At 42.5% G+C, this 14,931-nt stretch overlaps 1 protein-coding gene across 5 annotated transcripts in view; it reads right to left on the minus strand.

Annotated features, from left to right (window-relative positions):
* The window catches only part of TIPRL (TOR signaling pathway regulator), a 35,496-nt gene extending 32,896 nt beyond the window's left edge, over positions 1-2,600 (minus strand). For 3 of the 5 annotated variants that reach the window (XR_014256966.1, XM_082438853.1, XM_082438850.1), the window contains exon 1: positions 2,262-2,505. Coding sequence is in view for 2 of the 5 variants with exons in the window: in XM_082438853.1 (XP_082294979.1) it covers positions 2,262-2,365 (104 nt within the window). In the remaining 3 variants the exon portion in view is untranslated. Of the gene's footprint in view, positions 1-2,261; positions 2,506-2,525 lie in introns of those variants that run through there. The other 2 variants (XM_082438852.1, XM_082438851.1) reach the window with 2 other exon arrangements.
* Positions 2,601-14,931: the final 12,331 nt, after the last annotated feature.

Raw genomic sequence — 14,931 nt, forward strand, 5'->3', positions numbered from 1 at the left:
CCACTTTACTGGATAATGCATACCAAATATGAACTAATATAAGATGTGATTCTTTGGATTTTTCCCAACATATCTGGAAAAATCTGGTAGTCCTATGAAATATTCCAGTCATATATGTAAAAGAATCACTGCCACTAACTTACACTTCTTCAAACGTCCTAAATTCCGAGTATCTTAAACACAGGCCAAACACAGAGTATCTTAACCCCATTTCTAATGTCAAGCTTCACCATTAACAAATAGGTAGGACCATTTATAAGGCAAGGAAGACAGGAAGCCTCTACGGGATTAAGATGCCTTAATTCATTAAAGGAAGTTTCGTTAATCCAAAATTTCCCCTAATTCATTTATATAGCACCCAAGAGGTTTCTATACCCTAGGGCAAGGCATCACAGAAAAATTTAGGATGGGAGCAGATAAGCCTTTCTTTTGTCATAAGGAAAAAGGACTAAGTATACTCAGGCAGAGCTGTTTCAGAAATAATAAACAAGGAGATTAAAGATCGGGAATTTGATTCCCTTCGAACTCTCCATGCATCCAGCACCTCTTAGGGAGTCTGTAAGTAAATTATATGGGTAACCACAATTTGAAGCCGACTGCTTTATATAACACAATTATATATATGGTGCAATATGTAACAGAGAAAGTTATATGGAGAGGAAAACTCAGAGAGTAACTCAGTCTGTGGTGGGATGAAGGGAATTTTTTCCCTTTCTTTTCTGTATTTTCTCAATTTTTCTTAGTAACTCTGCAAGAATGTTACTTTTTTTTCTTCAATTAGGAAGCTAAACATCCTTTCATGACTCTCCTCTCTTCCCTGGTCACTTCCCTCTGCCTAAATCTTAAAATGTCCACGCTCCCTAGGGTTCCATCTCATGACCTTTTCCTTTTCTTCTGGATAACTTCTAGATGATCTTAATTCACTCCCAAGGCTCCAGGTATCAACTATAAGCTGATGATTCCCAAACCTAAATCCATGGACAAGTCATCTTTTTTAAACTCCAAAATAAACGCCTAAGACACCTCCACTTTATAACCTACACACAACTCATATTTCAACAAAACTAAACTCATCCTCTGTCCAACACCTGCCCCCAATCTGCTCCTCCTCCTGGGTTTCTCACCTTGTCCAATGGCAATGAAATCTTGCCAAGGGTATGGATTCCTCCTTTTTCCTTCCTCCTATCAAGTGGCCATCAAATTCAGGGACTTAATCGTCTAAAACCTCTCCTCTCTCCCCTTCTAACTGGTTTCCTTACCCAGTCCTGCAGCCCACCAATCCATCCTCCACATCACCTCCAGAGAAATCTTTCAGAGTATACATCTGATAATGTCGATCCTTTGTGTAAAATGGCACCCGGTGGTAGTTAGATAAAATTCAAAACTCCTGAGGCTGGCATAAAAGTTCTCTCAGTGGTATCTCCACTGCCCAGGTGCCTACCTGCCTCTGGCTTCTCACTACAGTACTCCCCCTCTGATACCTCACACACCAATCACACAGAAACAGTTCTTCATGGCTCCCACTCTCTCTGACCCACCGGCTTGCCACGTGCCCCCGGACCCCGCCCCCACCCCGACTTTGTCAAGATTCAGTTCAGGCATCACAAACGCATCACAGCTGTCACTCTCCCTGGCCTTTCGGCTTTACACATGCCCCCAGCCCCACCCCATCCCACCGACTTTATCAAGATTCAGTTCAGGCATCCCAATTTCCCGGATGCCTTGTTCCCTTAAACAATCTCAAATAACCCTGCATATACACCTATATCAATTCACACTGTATTATAATTGTCTGTCTCTCTCACAAGACTGTGAATTCCTCGAGGCAGAGGCTGTCTTTCATCTTCTGTATCTCACGTGCCTGGCACGGCCTCTGACATGCTAAAAACCAAGCATATATATCATCCCCGTTATTAACCCCTAAGAAAACAGGTCATAGCCACCCAGAAAGAAATAGTCTAAAGGTGGCGCAGGCTGCGGCAGGTAGAGACCTACGGGAGGGGAAAGTCCACTGTAACAATCATGCTCTGCTCAAACCCAGGTGAGTGACAATTTCACGAAGGCAGCGCCTGGCGGCCCGAACCGAAGGACAGGAGGTGGCGAAAAGAATATTTCCTGGTGTTGTCAATTCAAAGGTCCCGTCCGGAGGGACCCGAGCCTCCGCCCCCCAGAGAAGGGCTAGGGCTCCGCCGAGCTCGCCCTGCCTCCCACCCAGGCCCAGCTCCCCGGCTCGCGTCCGAATCCCAGCCCCGGAGTCTCACTTCTCCACATCCGCTGATTTCATGATGTGGGTCTTGGACGCCGTCAGCTTCCAGGGCCCGAAGGAGAAGTCCTGGTGGCTGCTCTGGAAGCCGTGGATCATCATGGCCGCAGCGGGGCCCGCGTGGGCCACACGGAACAGACTGGAGCAGCGGCGGCAGCGGCAGCCGCGGCCGACACCGGTCCCTCTGCCTCCCCCCGACCCAGCCCCCTCGGCTTCCGAGCCGTTACCATGCCCGGCCCCGCCCCGCCCCCTGCCGGCCTACCCGGACGGAAGCCCTCCTTTCCGCCTTCTTCTCCGCCCCTCGGCTTTTTGCTTCCGGGACCAGTTGCCAAGGTTGTGTGACCCACGTCTTACGTCACGACGCACCTGAAAAAAGGAGGGGAGAAACTGCTGAGAGGCGAGGCTCCGGCAGCAGGGGGTGTGGTCAGGGGCGCACCGCCCCCTGAACTCACTTGATGACGTCGTCTTGGGGCATTTCAAGGAAGGTCAGTGTTGGAAAAGGCGACTACAACGTGATGCTAGACGACTTTGCAAAGCAGGCCATTACCTCTCATGTTGGCGAATTGGTGTAGAGAGGAAATGCCCTACATTTTTCCGTTGAGGACAAAATTTTAAAATCACTTAGAGTTTAGGAGGTTCAGCATCAAGTGCTGCATGACAAGTGGACATCTAGCTACTATGGACTAAGACTCTTATCAAAAATTTCATCCTTCAGACATTTCAAGACTTTCCTGGTCTAACTATTACCTAAGCACCTGTTACAGTGGAAACAACACTGGAGACCTGGTGCTACATACTCTTTTGCAGCGCTGTTTTGTGCATCCTTGGCAAACCACTTAACTAATGATTCGGCTTCAGCTGCCTCAAAATGATGTACTTTGCTGTTAGGGCATCTCCCAAACCTTTCTTTCTGGCCTCATTTCCAGCAACTGCCTCTCAGCCCTATCCACCTGCACTCAGCCCTACCTCTGCGCCCTTACTCTTGCTGTTGTATCTGCTTGAAACTGTCATACTCAAACCTGTCCCATTTCAAACTCAACCTGGCACCTTTTAAAAATATAGATACTCCACTCCCCATGCCTTTCCCGAGACTGGAATGATCTTCCTTGGAATGATACACCTCCTTCAAAAGGCTTTTCCTGAACCCTGGAGCTGTATTTAATCACTTCTTCCTCTGAGCCAACATGTTGATTTAAGTCAACTTCACTCCTTCCAGTTATCACTGTTTATTCATTAAACCAAATGAATGTCAAAATTTGAGCACCTGCTATTTGCCAAGCATTCATATTATTACAAAACAGCACTCACACTCTTTCTTATAACAGAGATTGACAATGGAATTCCAAGATATGATCTCAGTCATTCAAGGCAGGACTCCCTGCCCCTCAAAATATATATTATCCATGTGTCCAATTGCATCTAAAATTTAAGTTCTTCTAGACAGGACAATAGGCCACTGATTGGCTTAGTCAGTCATTTACATCTTAGTGTAAATGATTTTTTATATCATTTTCTATGAGCTGGCCTTGATAAAGAAGTGCCAGGCCACTCTATCCAGAGCTAAGTCAGTGCTTTCCCACCTACCTTCCCAAAACATTTGTCCCCTTCCAAAATTTTCCAAGACAAGATATGATGAAAACTTCCTATTAGAAGGGTACTTTTATTTAAATTTAAAATCTAACAATTAAACCAGTTATCTCTATGGCCTCCAATTCAACAGTTTATTAGGGGACTTTAAAATTCTTTGAGGATACAAGAAAATGAATCTTTAAAAGTACAATTTCAAGCACTCACACTTTAGAAAGAGAGATATTTAAGCATTGACAGAGTATTTTCAGTACCCATTCAAGAACCATCATGCAACAATTCTCTGCTTTATAAAGCTGGTTCTTAGGACAGAGTAATACTTGGGACTTGATGAGGGGAATTCATTTTCAATCAAATTGGATGTAAGAGCCCCCAAATCAAACCATCTATTCTCTAGGTTTGTCAAGATTCAGTTCTGAGAATAAACAGCTGGTTATTATAGAAAGTTAACTCATTCCACAAACTTTTTTTTTTTTTGGCACCTATTATAGTGCCAGAAACTTTTAGGTATAAGGACACAGCAGTGAATAAAAAAGGCAAGATCCCTTTCATCTTGGAGCTTATACTGTAATGGAGAAGACAGGTAATAAGAAAGTAAACCAAAATTTATAATTTCAGACATGGATAAATTCTGCGCAGAACATTAAGCAAATTAAGGGGAAGGAGGGGTGTGTGTGTGTTTAGGGGGTGGGGAACAGACTATATAGTTGGAGTGATCAGAAGAGCCTATCTGTGGATAGACCTGCTAATTAGCAGAGACCTGCTAATGAAAAGGAAGATCCATGAGAAAATCTGGAAGAAGAACATTCCAGACATCAGGTATTCAGGCCCAGAGGAGGCAGTGAGCTTGTCACGTTTTAGGAAGAGCAAGAAAGCCAGCGTGGCTGCAGTGGAAGGAACTGGGAAGAGTTCAGAGAGGCTGAAGAGGCCCTATCATGTAGGTATATTGTAAGCCATACCATATCCTTTCTGGGCAACCTTATCAAATGAATGTATAATTCTTTAAAAAAAAAAAAAGATAGAAGCTTACTATCTCTAAATAGCCTGCACCCTTTGTGAAGCTCTAATGATTAGAGCTTAGGTTGAGGTAAAACCTGCTTCCTTGTTACTTACATTATTTGAACTTTGTCTTGCCCTCTGGGGCATCATGGAACAGGCATATTCCCTATTCTTCATGACTGTTCTTGTTCTTATTTTAAAACAACTTTTACACCTTTCCCTTGTCTTTTAATTCATCCATTTACTTATATATCTACCTATCCATCCATTCACCTGTCTGCTTATTTAGTCAATGAATATTTACATTTCTAAGGTCTGAAGCACAGTACTTGGAGAAAAGCATTACAATGAAAAATGTGAATAAGCTATGACATTCCCCAGCCTCAAGCAACTTTGTTCATCTGTGCCACATGCTAAGGATATGTAGATACATAAGACATTGTCTGTAATTTCAAGTATGAGATCAATTGCACTCAAGTATAAGAAACAAAGTAAATACAAACAATACCATACGACATCTGGGCAATAAAATGGTGTGTGTACATGGACATGGTACAGGAAGAAAGAGTAATTAATTCTCTCTGTGTAGGTTAGGAATGATTCACAAAGAAGATGATGCCAGAGAAAGATTTTAAAGAGAAGATAAACGGGTTCACCAGGAGGAGACAGTCCACTTCAGGGACAAGGAAGAGCAGGTGCATAGGCATGGAAGCATAGAGCAGCACAGAATAAGCAAGGAGTAAGAAGTCGTTGAGAACAACTGGAACATAAACTTTTACGTATGTAGGAGGATGTAGGGGATGAGGTAGGCGTGGGCCAAATCAGGAGGGAACTTAATGCTGTGCTAAAGAACTTGGGATTTCTTCCAATGGATAATTAGGGGTCATTGCCTAGATGAGCAATCTTGAGGGCCTAAACTTGTATCTTCAAAGCCAGATACACACACATACACCAGGGTATGTACCAAATGCACTGGAATGGAGGAAGAAAATATTTATATTTATCTCATCTTTTTTGAATTCTATTTCTGTGTATGTTTCATAATGTACATAATAAATCATATATTCACATGGCTTTTATTTATAAACAAATATTGGGATACATGCTCGGTTTTTTACAGATATTAATGGCAAGTGATCAAAAGACTTTGTGGACCATTGGTCTAATTGAAGGGAGTAGTAGAGGGGTTAGAAAGGACATATGTGGGAGAGGAGTAGGGGACTGACTGAATGTAAGGGGAGAAATAGCCAGTCTGTGGTCTGGAGATCACAAAGCCATAATCAGGGTATTGTTCAACTGGTCTGTGTATTCTGTAATGACGAGGAGGAACAGGGACCACCAAGAGAAAACACATGGCCATATGAAAAGAGAGAAGAAAACAGGATTTTCTGAAGAAGAGCCTGTGGAAAGGAAGTTTCAGATCTGTCTGAACTCCCTTTGTTCCCCCACATGTGACAGTTCATATGATGCACATTGGCAGTGAATGCTAATACCTGCATGTGGGGTCACTTCTGAATGAATGATCATGATTGTTAAAGAGAGTCAGTATTGTTCAAATTTGTATACTGCATCAGTTATCAATTGATTTAACTGTCTCTTCTATCTCAGAATGATTCCTTTCTGCACTATAGAATGGCGTGCAGAAAGACTGATCTTGAAATTGCTAATAATTTGGCCAAATTGCCCATCCTCAAGGCTACCCAGCTTCTCCTTCCTTCAAGGAGTTCAGGATCTGTGAACTGACTCAGATCTGAGAGTTAGAGGAGGACTCTGGCTCCCATGGTGACACAATCCAAGTTGGGGTTCTTTTTGGTTTTGTTTTTAAACTATACTCAGGGTTGTGTTTGTAATATCGATCAAGTAGAACCTTAATGATCTGCCCATCTATTTCTGACCTAGGGACCCATCAACAATTGCCCCTGCCCAAGATCTCTGTGGGTCAATTCATTCTGATGATCACTTTGTCCTTGCTGCCTATTGTACTTACCATATTCACATTGCCTCTGGTCAATTAAATGCTCCTATTAGGCTTTTGCCATCTTGGACACTCCAACATCTCTATGGAAATCAAGGAGTCTATTCCAATGGAACATCTCCCACCTCTATCCCTGCACTACAGAGGTCAGCCATCAAACCACTTTCCAAGGACGGTGGTCCCCCTTTCACCACTGCATTTCTTGATAAAGAACATGTCCTCTAATCCTCCCAGGGAACATAATTAGGAGGTGGATGAGCAGGTAACATTTGAGAAATTCACTCCAACATTCTTATCACCCTATGATTTTGCTTTACTTCTACATTAAGCCAAGGAAAATCTGTATCTCTAGTTCTGTCATCATCGGTCATGGCTGAGTTCAGGTTTCAGTCAGCCTACTGAGCAAACAAGTCCCAGCTGTTCACACCAGCCCCGAATGGACATATCAGTGCATTCAGCTCACTCTAAAATTACATTCCTCCCTCGCTGGATCAGCATCCTCGGATTTTATTCCTATACTTGTTTCCTGGGACTTTGCCAATATAAATTAGCAAAATATTGCAATTTTCTTGCTGTTTATGAATTCTGGATTTGACTTTGCAACTTGTTCTCTGCATATGCTGAGAATGAGTATAGTTAAGGATCTAGAGGGAATGAGAAGTGGTAGGTGTGGGGCACAGAGAGAACTGGAACCCTTTTGCAAATTACCTGCCTCAGATGAGGTCATCCTAGAATTTTCAAGCAAGGCAGGACTATCTCATCTAAGAGAGGAAGAGGGGCTGGGGATTGCAGGATCAGGGTACTTGAAGTTTTCCATAATCTGAATAGTCCAACTCTAAATTTCCCACTTCTGGTCTAATAAATGTCCTAAAGTCACATAGGCAAACTGTACATGGGCAAATTGAATCTGTGTTTTGCCACCACCTGCAGGACCGTCACTGAAGCTAATTTATCCCTCCCCCCACCCCTCTTTCCACCTTGGTAACCATAAGTTTGTTTTCTATGTCTGTGAGTCTGTTTCTGTTTCATAAATGAGTTCATTTGTGTCATATTTTAGATTTCACATAGAAGTGATATTATATGGTATTTGTCTTTCTCTTTTTGAGTTACTTCACTTAGCATAGTAATCTCTAGGTCCATCCGTGTTGCTGCAAATGGCATTATTTCATTCTTTTTAGGGCTGAGTAATATTCCATTGTGTATAAGTACCACATCTTCTTTACCATTCATCTGTCAATGGACATTTAGGTTGCTTCCATGTCCTGGCTATTGTAAATAGTGCTGCAATGAGCCTTGGGGAACATATATCTTTTTGAATTACAGTTTTCTCCAGATATATGCCCGGAAGTGGAATTGCTGGATCATATGGCAACTCTATTTTTTTTTTTAACATCTTTATTGGTGGCAACTCTATTTTTGGTTTTTCAAGGAACCTCCATGTTGTTCTCCATAGTGGCTGCACCAATTTACATTCCCACCAACAGTGTAGGAGGGTTCCCTTTCCTCCACACCATCTCCAGCATCTGTTATTTGTAGATTTTTAATGATGGCCATTCTGACTGGTGTGAGGTGGTACCTCATTGTAGTTTTGATTTGCATTTCTCTAATAATTAGTGATCAACATACCTTATTCTTATTCAAAAACCATTAGGGTTTTTTTGTTTGTTTTGGCCATGCTATAGATAGGCAGTTAATGCAAGTTTAATCTCATTAGGATAAATAATTTTATAACATATTTTAAAAGAGAGATTTCTGTCAACCCAGTTATTCTAAGATCTCAACAGTGAAACCATATTTCTAATAAAATAAAATAATTTGGAAGGCCTTTTAAAATTGGTTTTATTTTCTCTGAGCAAACTCTGATAAGAGGAATGGGACCCAGGAAACTTCAAAGTGTCAGGAAAAGCCAACTTAAGACTCAACCTTTCTTCCAGAATCTCCATGGTAAATCACCTATGTGCAGATAAAGAGAACCTGTAACTCACATATGGGAGAACTGGGCTGGGTCTATGTAAATACAGATAATATAACCCAGAGCTGAAAATCCTCTACTCTGTGCGATTTCCTCACAATCAGAAGGATGAGAAATAAAATAATTGCTTTTGTATCTTAGTGGTATAATTCTACCTTCCAAATGAACCACATTGAAACAAACCATAGCTGTACAGGGCTGTCTTTACACAACTTTTGTCAACTTGATGTCACAAACTCTCTACTTCCTTAAGTCCATTTGTTCCCCTCCTAGTCCTCTTTTTCCCAGTTCCAAATCACTCCCAATTCCCCATTTATTTATCCATTAAGTTGAAGTGATTGTTAAAAGTCCTCAATTTTGAGCTCTTCAAGGGCAGGAACCTCTGTCTTACTCATGTTTATGTCCTCAGAGCCTGACTAGGATTGTCATTCAACAAACCACTCCAGGAAATAGACAGATGATCCAGGGCTTGGTCAATGGTAAGAAGGGCCAGACAGGGGATTGCACGGACCAACAGAGTCAAGACAGGAATTGGGATGGATTCCAGAGAGAGTTGGTGGGAAGAAGCCCAGGAAGACAGGTAGGCCCCCTCAGGAGAAGTCCAACAGTAGGCAAGCAGAGATACTCCTGTTCAGAGGGGAAACACGCCTTGAAGAGAAGGAAGGGACAATTCAGGCTGAAGATTCAGCCACAGATCTAAGGACTCAGAGCAGGACTCTAGTTCCCCAGCAAGAAGAGAGGAAGGCAGAACCCCATCCACAGAAAGGTATTGTGCCAAACAGGGAATTGCATCAAAACATCAGGCAGAGAGGAAGAAAAGAGGGCTCCACCACTTAAGGCAGAGGCTCAGTCATGGAGAAACAAGGGAAGCACTTAGCCCCCAAGCTGAGAGGGCTCTTTCCTTAGTCTCATGTGTATCATTACATCAAGTTCCTTGGAGATTGAAAAAAGTCGGGGGAGTCTCTGTTCCTTACAACTAAAGAGCTCAATGGAAACAAGAAGTTACTTTTAACATCCCCTTGAGTTCCCCTATCCACAGCTCTTCAACCTAAAATATTCACATAAAATATATAAGGGAGGCCAGGTTCTGCAGAGAAGAAGGAGTAGAATGAGAGCATCCAGACCTTGGGGAGCTCAAAAAGGAGGGAAGGGGCATGCTAGGGATGAGAATATAAATATTTCAGCAGGGTAAGGGGGTAACAAGAGAGGATGTAGAAGACCCATGGGATCTGAGGAGATGAGAGAATAGCAGAGGTGATTGCATCCAAATGTATTTTTTTAAACCCTTAATTAATTATTTATTTATTTGGTTGCACCGGGTCCTGGTTGTGGCAGGTGGGCTCCTTAGTTACGGCTCGTGGGCTCTTTAGTTGTGGCATGTGAACTCTTGGTTGCAGCATGCATGTGGGCTCTAGTTCCCTGACCAGGGATCAAACCCGGGCCCCCTGCATTGTGAGCGTGGAGTCTTATCCACTGCGTCACGAGGGAAGTCCCTCCAAATGTATTTTTAAAAAAGAAACTTTGCCTACTTTCACTGTGGCATGACTTAGAAATAAGACCAACTCATTAGTAGAGGAGAAATAAAAGCCAGCCATTGCAAATACTCAGAGGGTTTCAGAGAAATATATTAGCTGACTTAAGTTGCAGAGCAAATAAAGACACCCAGATTGTATTGGGCTTTCTTATTACATCAGGAGGGAAATGATTATCTTTTACTAACAGAGCTGGAGCTAATTGATTTCTGCATAACAATAACTCAGTTTAATAAATATTTTCTAATCAAGGCACAATGAACAAATCAACTCAATTACAATATCACATTAAGTCTCCCAATCTCTTTCCTATTAATTATCCCCCTTAGAAATGTCTTTCTTTTTTTCTCCTGAAAAGCACATCTGGTGTGAAACCTTCTGGGAGTTCCAGTGGTTGCTCCCTAAGTAAATGGCAGGTTGTTTGAAACCAAGGGTGTTTACTTAAGCTTGGTCATAAACTAGGTTTGTCAAGAAATGGCTGAGTATATAAGCCTTTTTGCTCCTTAACAATAATAAAATCTTTGAGAGCTAGATGAGGTGGAGTTCTGCAAATGTTATGTAAAAAACCGTATGGTGTAATGTAAAGAACACGGGATTTAGAATCAGTAGACCTGTTAGTTTCCTGGATCTGCTATGTCCTTGCTGTTTGACAACAGCTTTAGATAATGTTTTTGAATCCTTGTTTCTGTAACTAATAGTAATAAGAGTAATAACAATAAGAATGATAGTATATCACTTCCCTTAGCTTACTCACAAATGTGACGGCCCTTCATAAACCATTCATTGCTACGCAAACATCAGTTATTATAATGGCTAAATTGTTCAAGCATACAGCTCTGTTTTCTTGATTGTGCGACAAATGTGGAAAGCTACAGGGGACTATTACTTGACCCCTAACATAGAGGTCTAGAAATTTCCAATGATTTTAGTTCTTTGTTCTCCTAGAAGTCTAAGAGTCTGAAGCCAGCTCAGGTGACAAAGCAGGTAAAGACTAGGTCCCTGGTAGGAGCTTCTTCCCAGAATTCTCGATGTCCACTTTGTTCAGGTCCATGCCTATATGATCAGGCCACCCAAGATGGCTGTTCTCTTGCTGCTCAGCCAGTGCCTGCCCCACCTACACCCTACTCACCTGACTGATCTTCTTACATACTTGCCCTTGGCCCCAGCTAGTGATTGTTCTAACCTTTAGATCAGAACACCTCCACCATGATAGCTTATCAAAGGGGTGGTGAGAGGCATGCCCCTCTGCTAGTTTCCCTGGTAATCAATGAGCCAACCTGACACCAATTCCCCCTATAAATGGTAACTTCCCCCTCCCCCTGGGAGTGAAGACCGCCTCCATGTCCTGCCTTCCATCTGCCACACTCAGTGGGGCATTATTCCAGGACCTTGCTTCAGACGTGTATGATCCCCCATCCATTAAACCCTTGATGTCTCTGTCACTGACTCAGGGCTCTTTCTTCAGTCTTGAGGATGGGCAAGTACAGGTCTTGCAGGCCTGTGGGGTGCAGCCCAACAATGTCACATATTACACCACAATCCTCTGTCAGCCGTCTTGCAAAGATTGTATTTCTGTGTATTGCAATATGTACCGGCTTGGTTTGTGCTGGATTGGGGATACAGACCAGTGATGTGGATCACAGCACCCAGGAATTTCAGAGTTATTGACAGAAGGGGGGATTTAGGTGTATAAAAAGGGGGGGAAGGAGGATTTGCTTGACTAAAGGAACACCCACTCAATACATGTGTCTTCTGTTATTTTAGGCACTGCTCTAGATAACATTGAGATAAAAGACATCACTTTTGACCTTAGGAAGCAGAAAGTATATTTGGGAAAGTGACACATCTACATAAAAAAAAGGCGTGGAGCTCCCTTCCTCAGCACTGCTGGCCATCTCCTACCCAGCATCATGGCCACCCTCAGGGCCAGATGGTGATGCCCAAGAGTGGTTCTTGGGGCAACAGAAAAATAAAGCACATGCTGCCCAGAAGCTTCTGGAAGGTCTTGGTCCACAACATCAAGGAACTGGAAGTGCTGCTGTTACGCAACAGCTCTTGCTGTTCTGAGATTGCTCACATTTCCTCCAAAATTGGCAAAGCCATCCCAGAAAGAGCAGGCCCGCTGGCTGTCAGGGTCACTAACCAAACCCCAATGCTAGGCGGCACAGGGAAGAAAGCAAATAGACAGCTCACGTGCCCTCTTTATTTGTGGTAAACAGAACCTCGAAAACCCTGGAGAATATTTAAAAAAAAAAAAAAAAAAAGACATGGCGATAATCTGCTTATGTGAGCTCCGTGAAGGCAGACTTTGTCTACTTCCCCTTAGTAAACCAGCCACCCCGAGGGTGCTTAGGAAATATCAGATGTGTGAAAGAAGGGCTGAGCAAGATAAATGCCTCAGGAGTTCAGAGAAAAGAAGGCTGCCCAGTGGTCAGGGAAGACAAAAATGCTTCCATTAGGACTTGAAGGACAAAGTACGATTCAAACAGCAGAGGAAGGAAAAATTACTCCAAATGCGGAAGCGTCATGTCCAGAGGCCAAGAGCTAGGAATGTTCAAAAGAATGAGCAAAGGGGCAATAACAATGGCCAGGGATGGGTTGTTCTGGACTCTGTTCATAACTCTGTGAATTATGTATTATTATTGCCTGTTGTACAGATGAGGAAGCTGAGAATAAGAGTTAAATAACCTACTTGCCCAGTATCATACGGTAACACAACCAATAAGAAAAAGAATAAAAACATGATAGGTATTTGATATAGCCTATGTATTTTCTTTAAATCAAATTAAATCCAACTCAGACCTTTGCCAGATAGAATAGGGACTCCTCACCCCGATACCATTCACCACTATCCTTAGGATAATACAAAGGCCCAAGGATCTAGACCTTAGGCAGGGGAAAATGCTTGAGGCAGCTTCTCTGGTTTTGGCCCACATGCTCACCCTGAGATGCCCACAGCCCCAGCCTGCAGGCTTCCAGAAGCTCTGCTGCCTGTGCTCAGCCTCCTGGGTGTTTCCATCCCTCTAAGACTCCACTCTCTCCCCAGGCTTCAGGAGGGGCGGGGATGAAGGGGGGTGGGGAAATGGATGCAGAGAAGGAGGTCTCTCCCCGTCAAGGTTCCCCCAACTTTCCATATCCTTCTCAGTTTGGAGAACTCTTAGTGTCTCTCTTTATGCCTATCTCCCACCTACCCTCCCCTCTCCCTCTCCCGCCAAACACTGCAAATCTCCCTTGAAAGTAGGAGCACAAAACCTTGGCTGCCCTTTTGGAAGAGTGGAAGGAAAATACTGAGAGCACAGCACAGATAGCTTTTTCTTTTGGACAATTCCACAGTAGTAAAAAGAAAATGCAAATTAATATCTCAATAAATTAATCTACCACAAATAGCTAACATTTTTTTTTAAAGTTTGCTGCATGGCAGGGACTATACCAAGCCCTTTACAAAGGAGATAGATATAATTATTATCCCCATTTTTTAGCTGAAGAAACCAGAGCTTAGAGAAGTCAAATATCTTAAGATCACAGGGCTCCTAAGTGATAGAATCAAAACTCAAGTTCAGGGCTTCCCTGGTGGCGCAGTGGTTGAGAATCTGCCTGCTAATGCAGGGTACACGGGTTCGGGCCCTGGTCTGGGAAGATCCCACATGTCGCGGAGCAACTGGGCCCGTGAGCCACAACTACTGAGCCTGTGCGTCTGGAGCCTGTGCTCCGCAACAAGAGAGGCCGCGACAGTGAGAGGCCCGCGCACCGCGATGAAGAGTGGCCCCCGCTTGCCGCAACTAGAGAAAGCCCTCGCGCAGAAACGAGGACCCAACACAGCCAAAAATAAATAAATAAATATTTTAAAAAACAAAAACTCAAGTTCAAGAATGTCTGGCTGGAAAGCCCAGGTTCTCTTCTGTGCACCATATAAGGGAAGCAATCCTTCCCCTCTAGAATCCAGAACAGAGGTTTTTTGTTTTTTGTTTTTCCTTTCTCTTTAAAAAAAGAAAAGCTACCTAATTACAGACGCTGTATTCAATAACAAATCCAAGAAGAAACTTACTCGGTCTCATAAAAAATCAAATCAAATTTCATATCTTTGTCACCTTCTAGAACTTTGCATTTACATACTTAATTTTTACATATTTACCATAATATCATAAATAGAATTTTATAGCCTACCTTTTCAATTGCCTTTATACTGCTACAGCCTCATTGTTTTAATATATTCTATATACTTTATAGGTTATATGTACATATATCAACTTTATATATTTTATTATTTCATATATGCAAACATAAATATATTTCTATAATTTTGCTATTGTTTCTTTTTAAATACCCTTGCCCTCTTCCTATGCCCACCCCCGTCCACAAACAAAAACAATTGCAGCCTGGTGTGTATTTCCCATACACTTCTCCATAGTCATGCAATCACCTAATAATACAAGCATTGGGGGATTGGCCACTGATTATTTCATACACTTCCTACAATACATAGTTTTATACACTTATATACTCTTATGAAATATCTATTTTCACTTACTGCATTTATTTTTTTTAACAGTATGCATTGTGAAAGTCCTTCCACATCAGCTGATATCACTTTAATGCTTTCTTG

Source organism: Balaenoptera physalus, assembly GCF_965194825.1.
Source record: "Balaenoptera physalus genome assembly, chromosome: 1".
Lineage (NCBI taxonomy): Eukaryota > Metazoa > Chordata > Mammalia > Artiodactyla > Balaenopteridae > Balaenoptera > Balaenoptera physalus.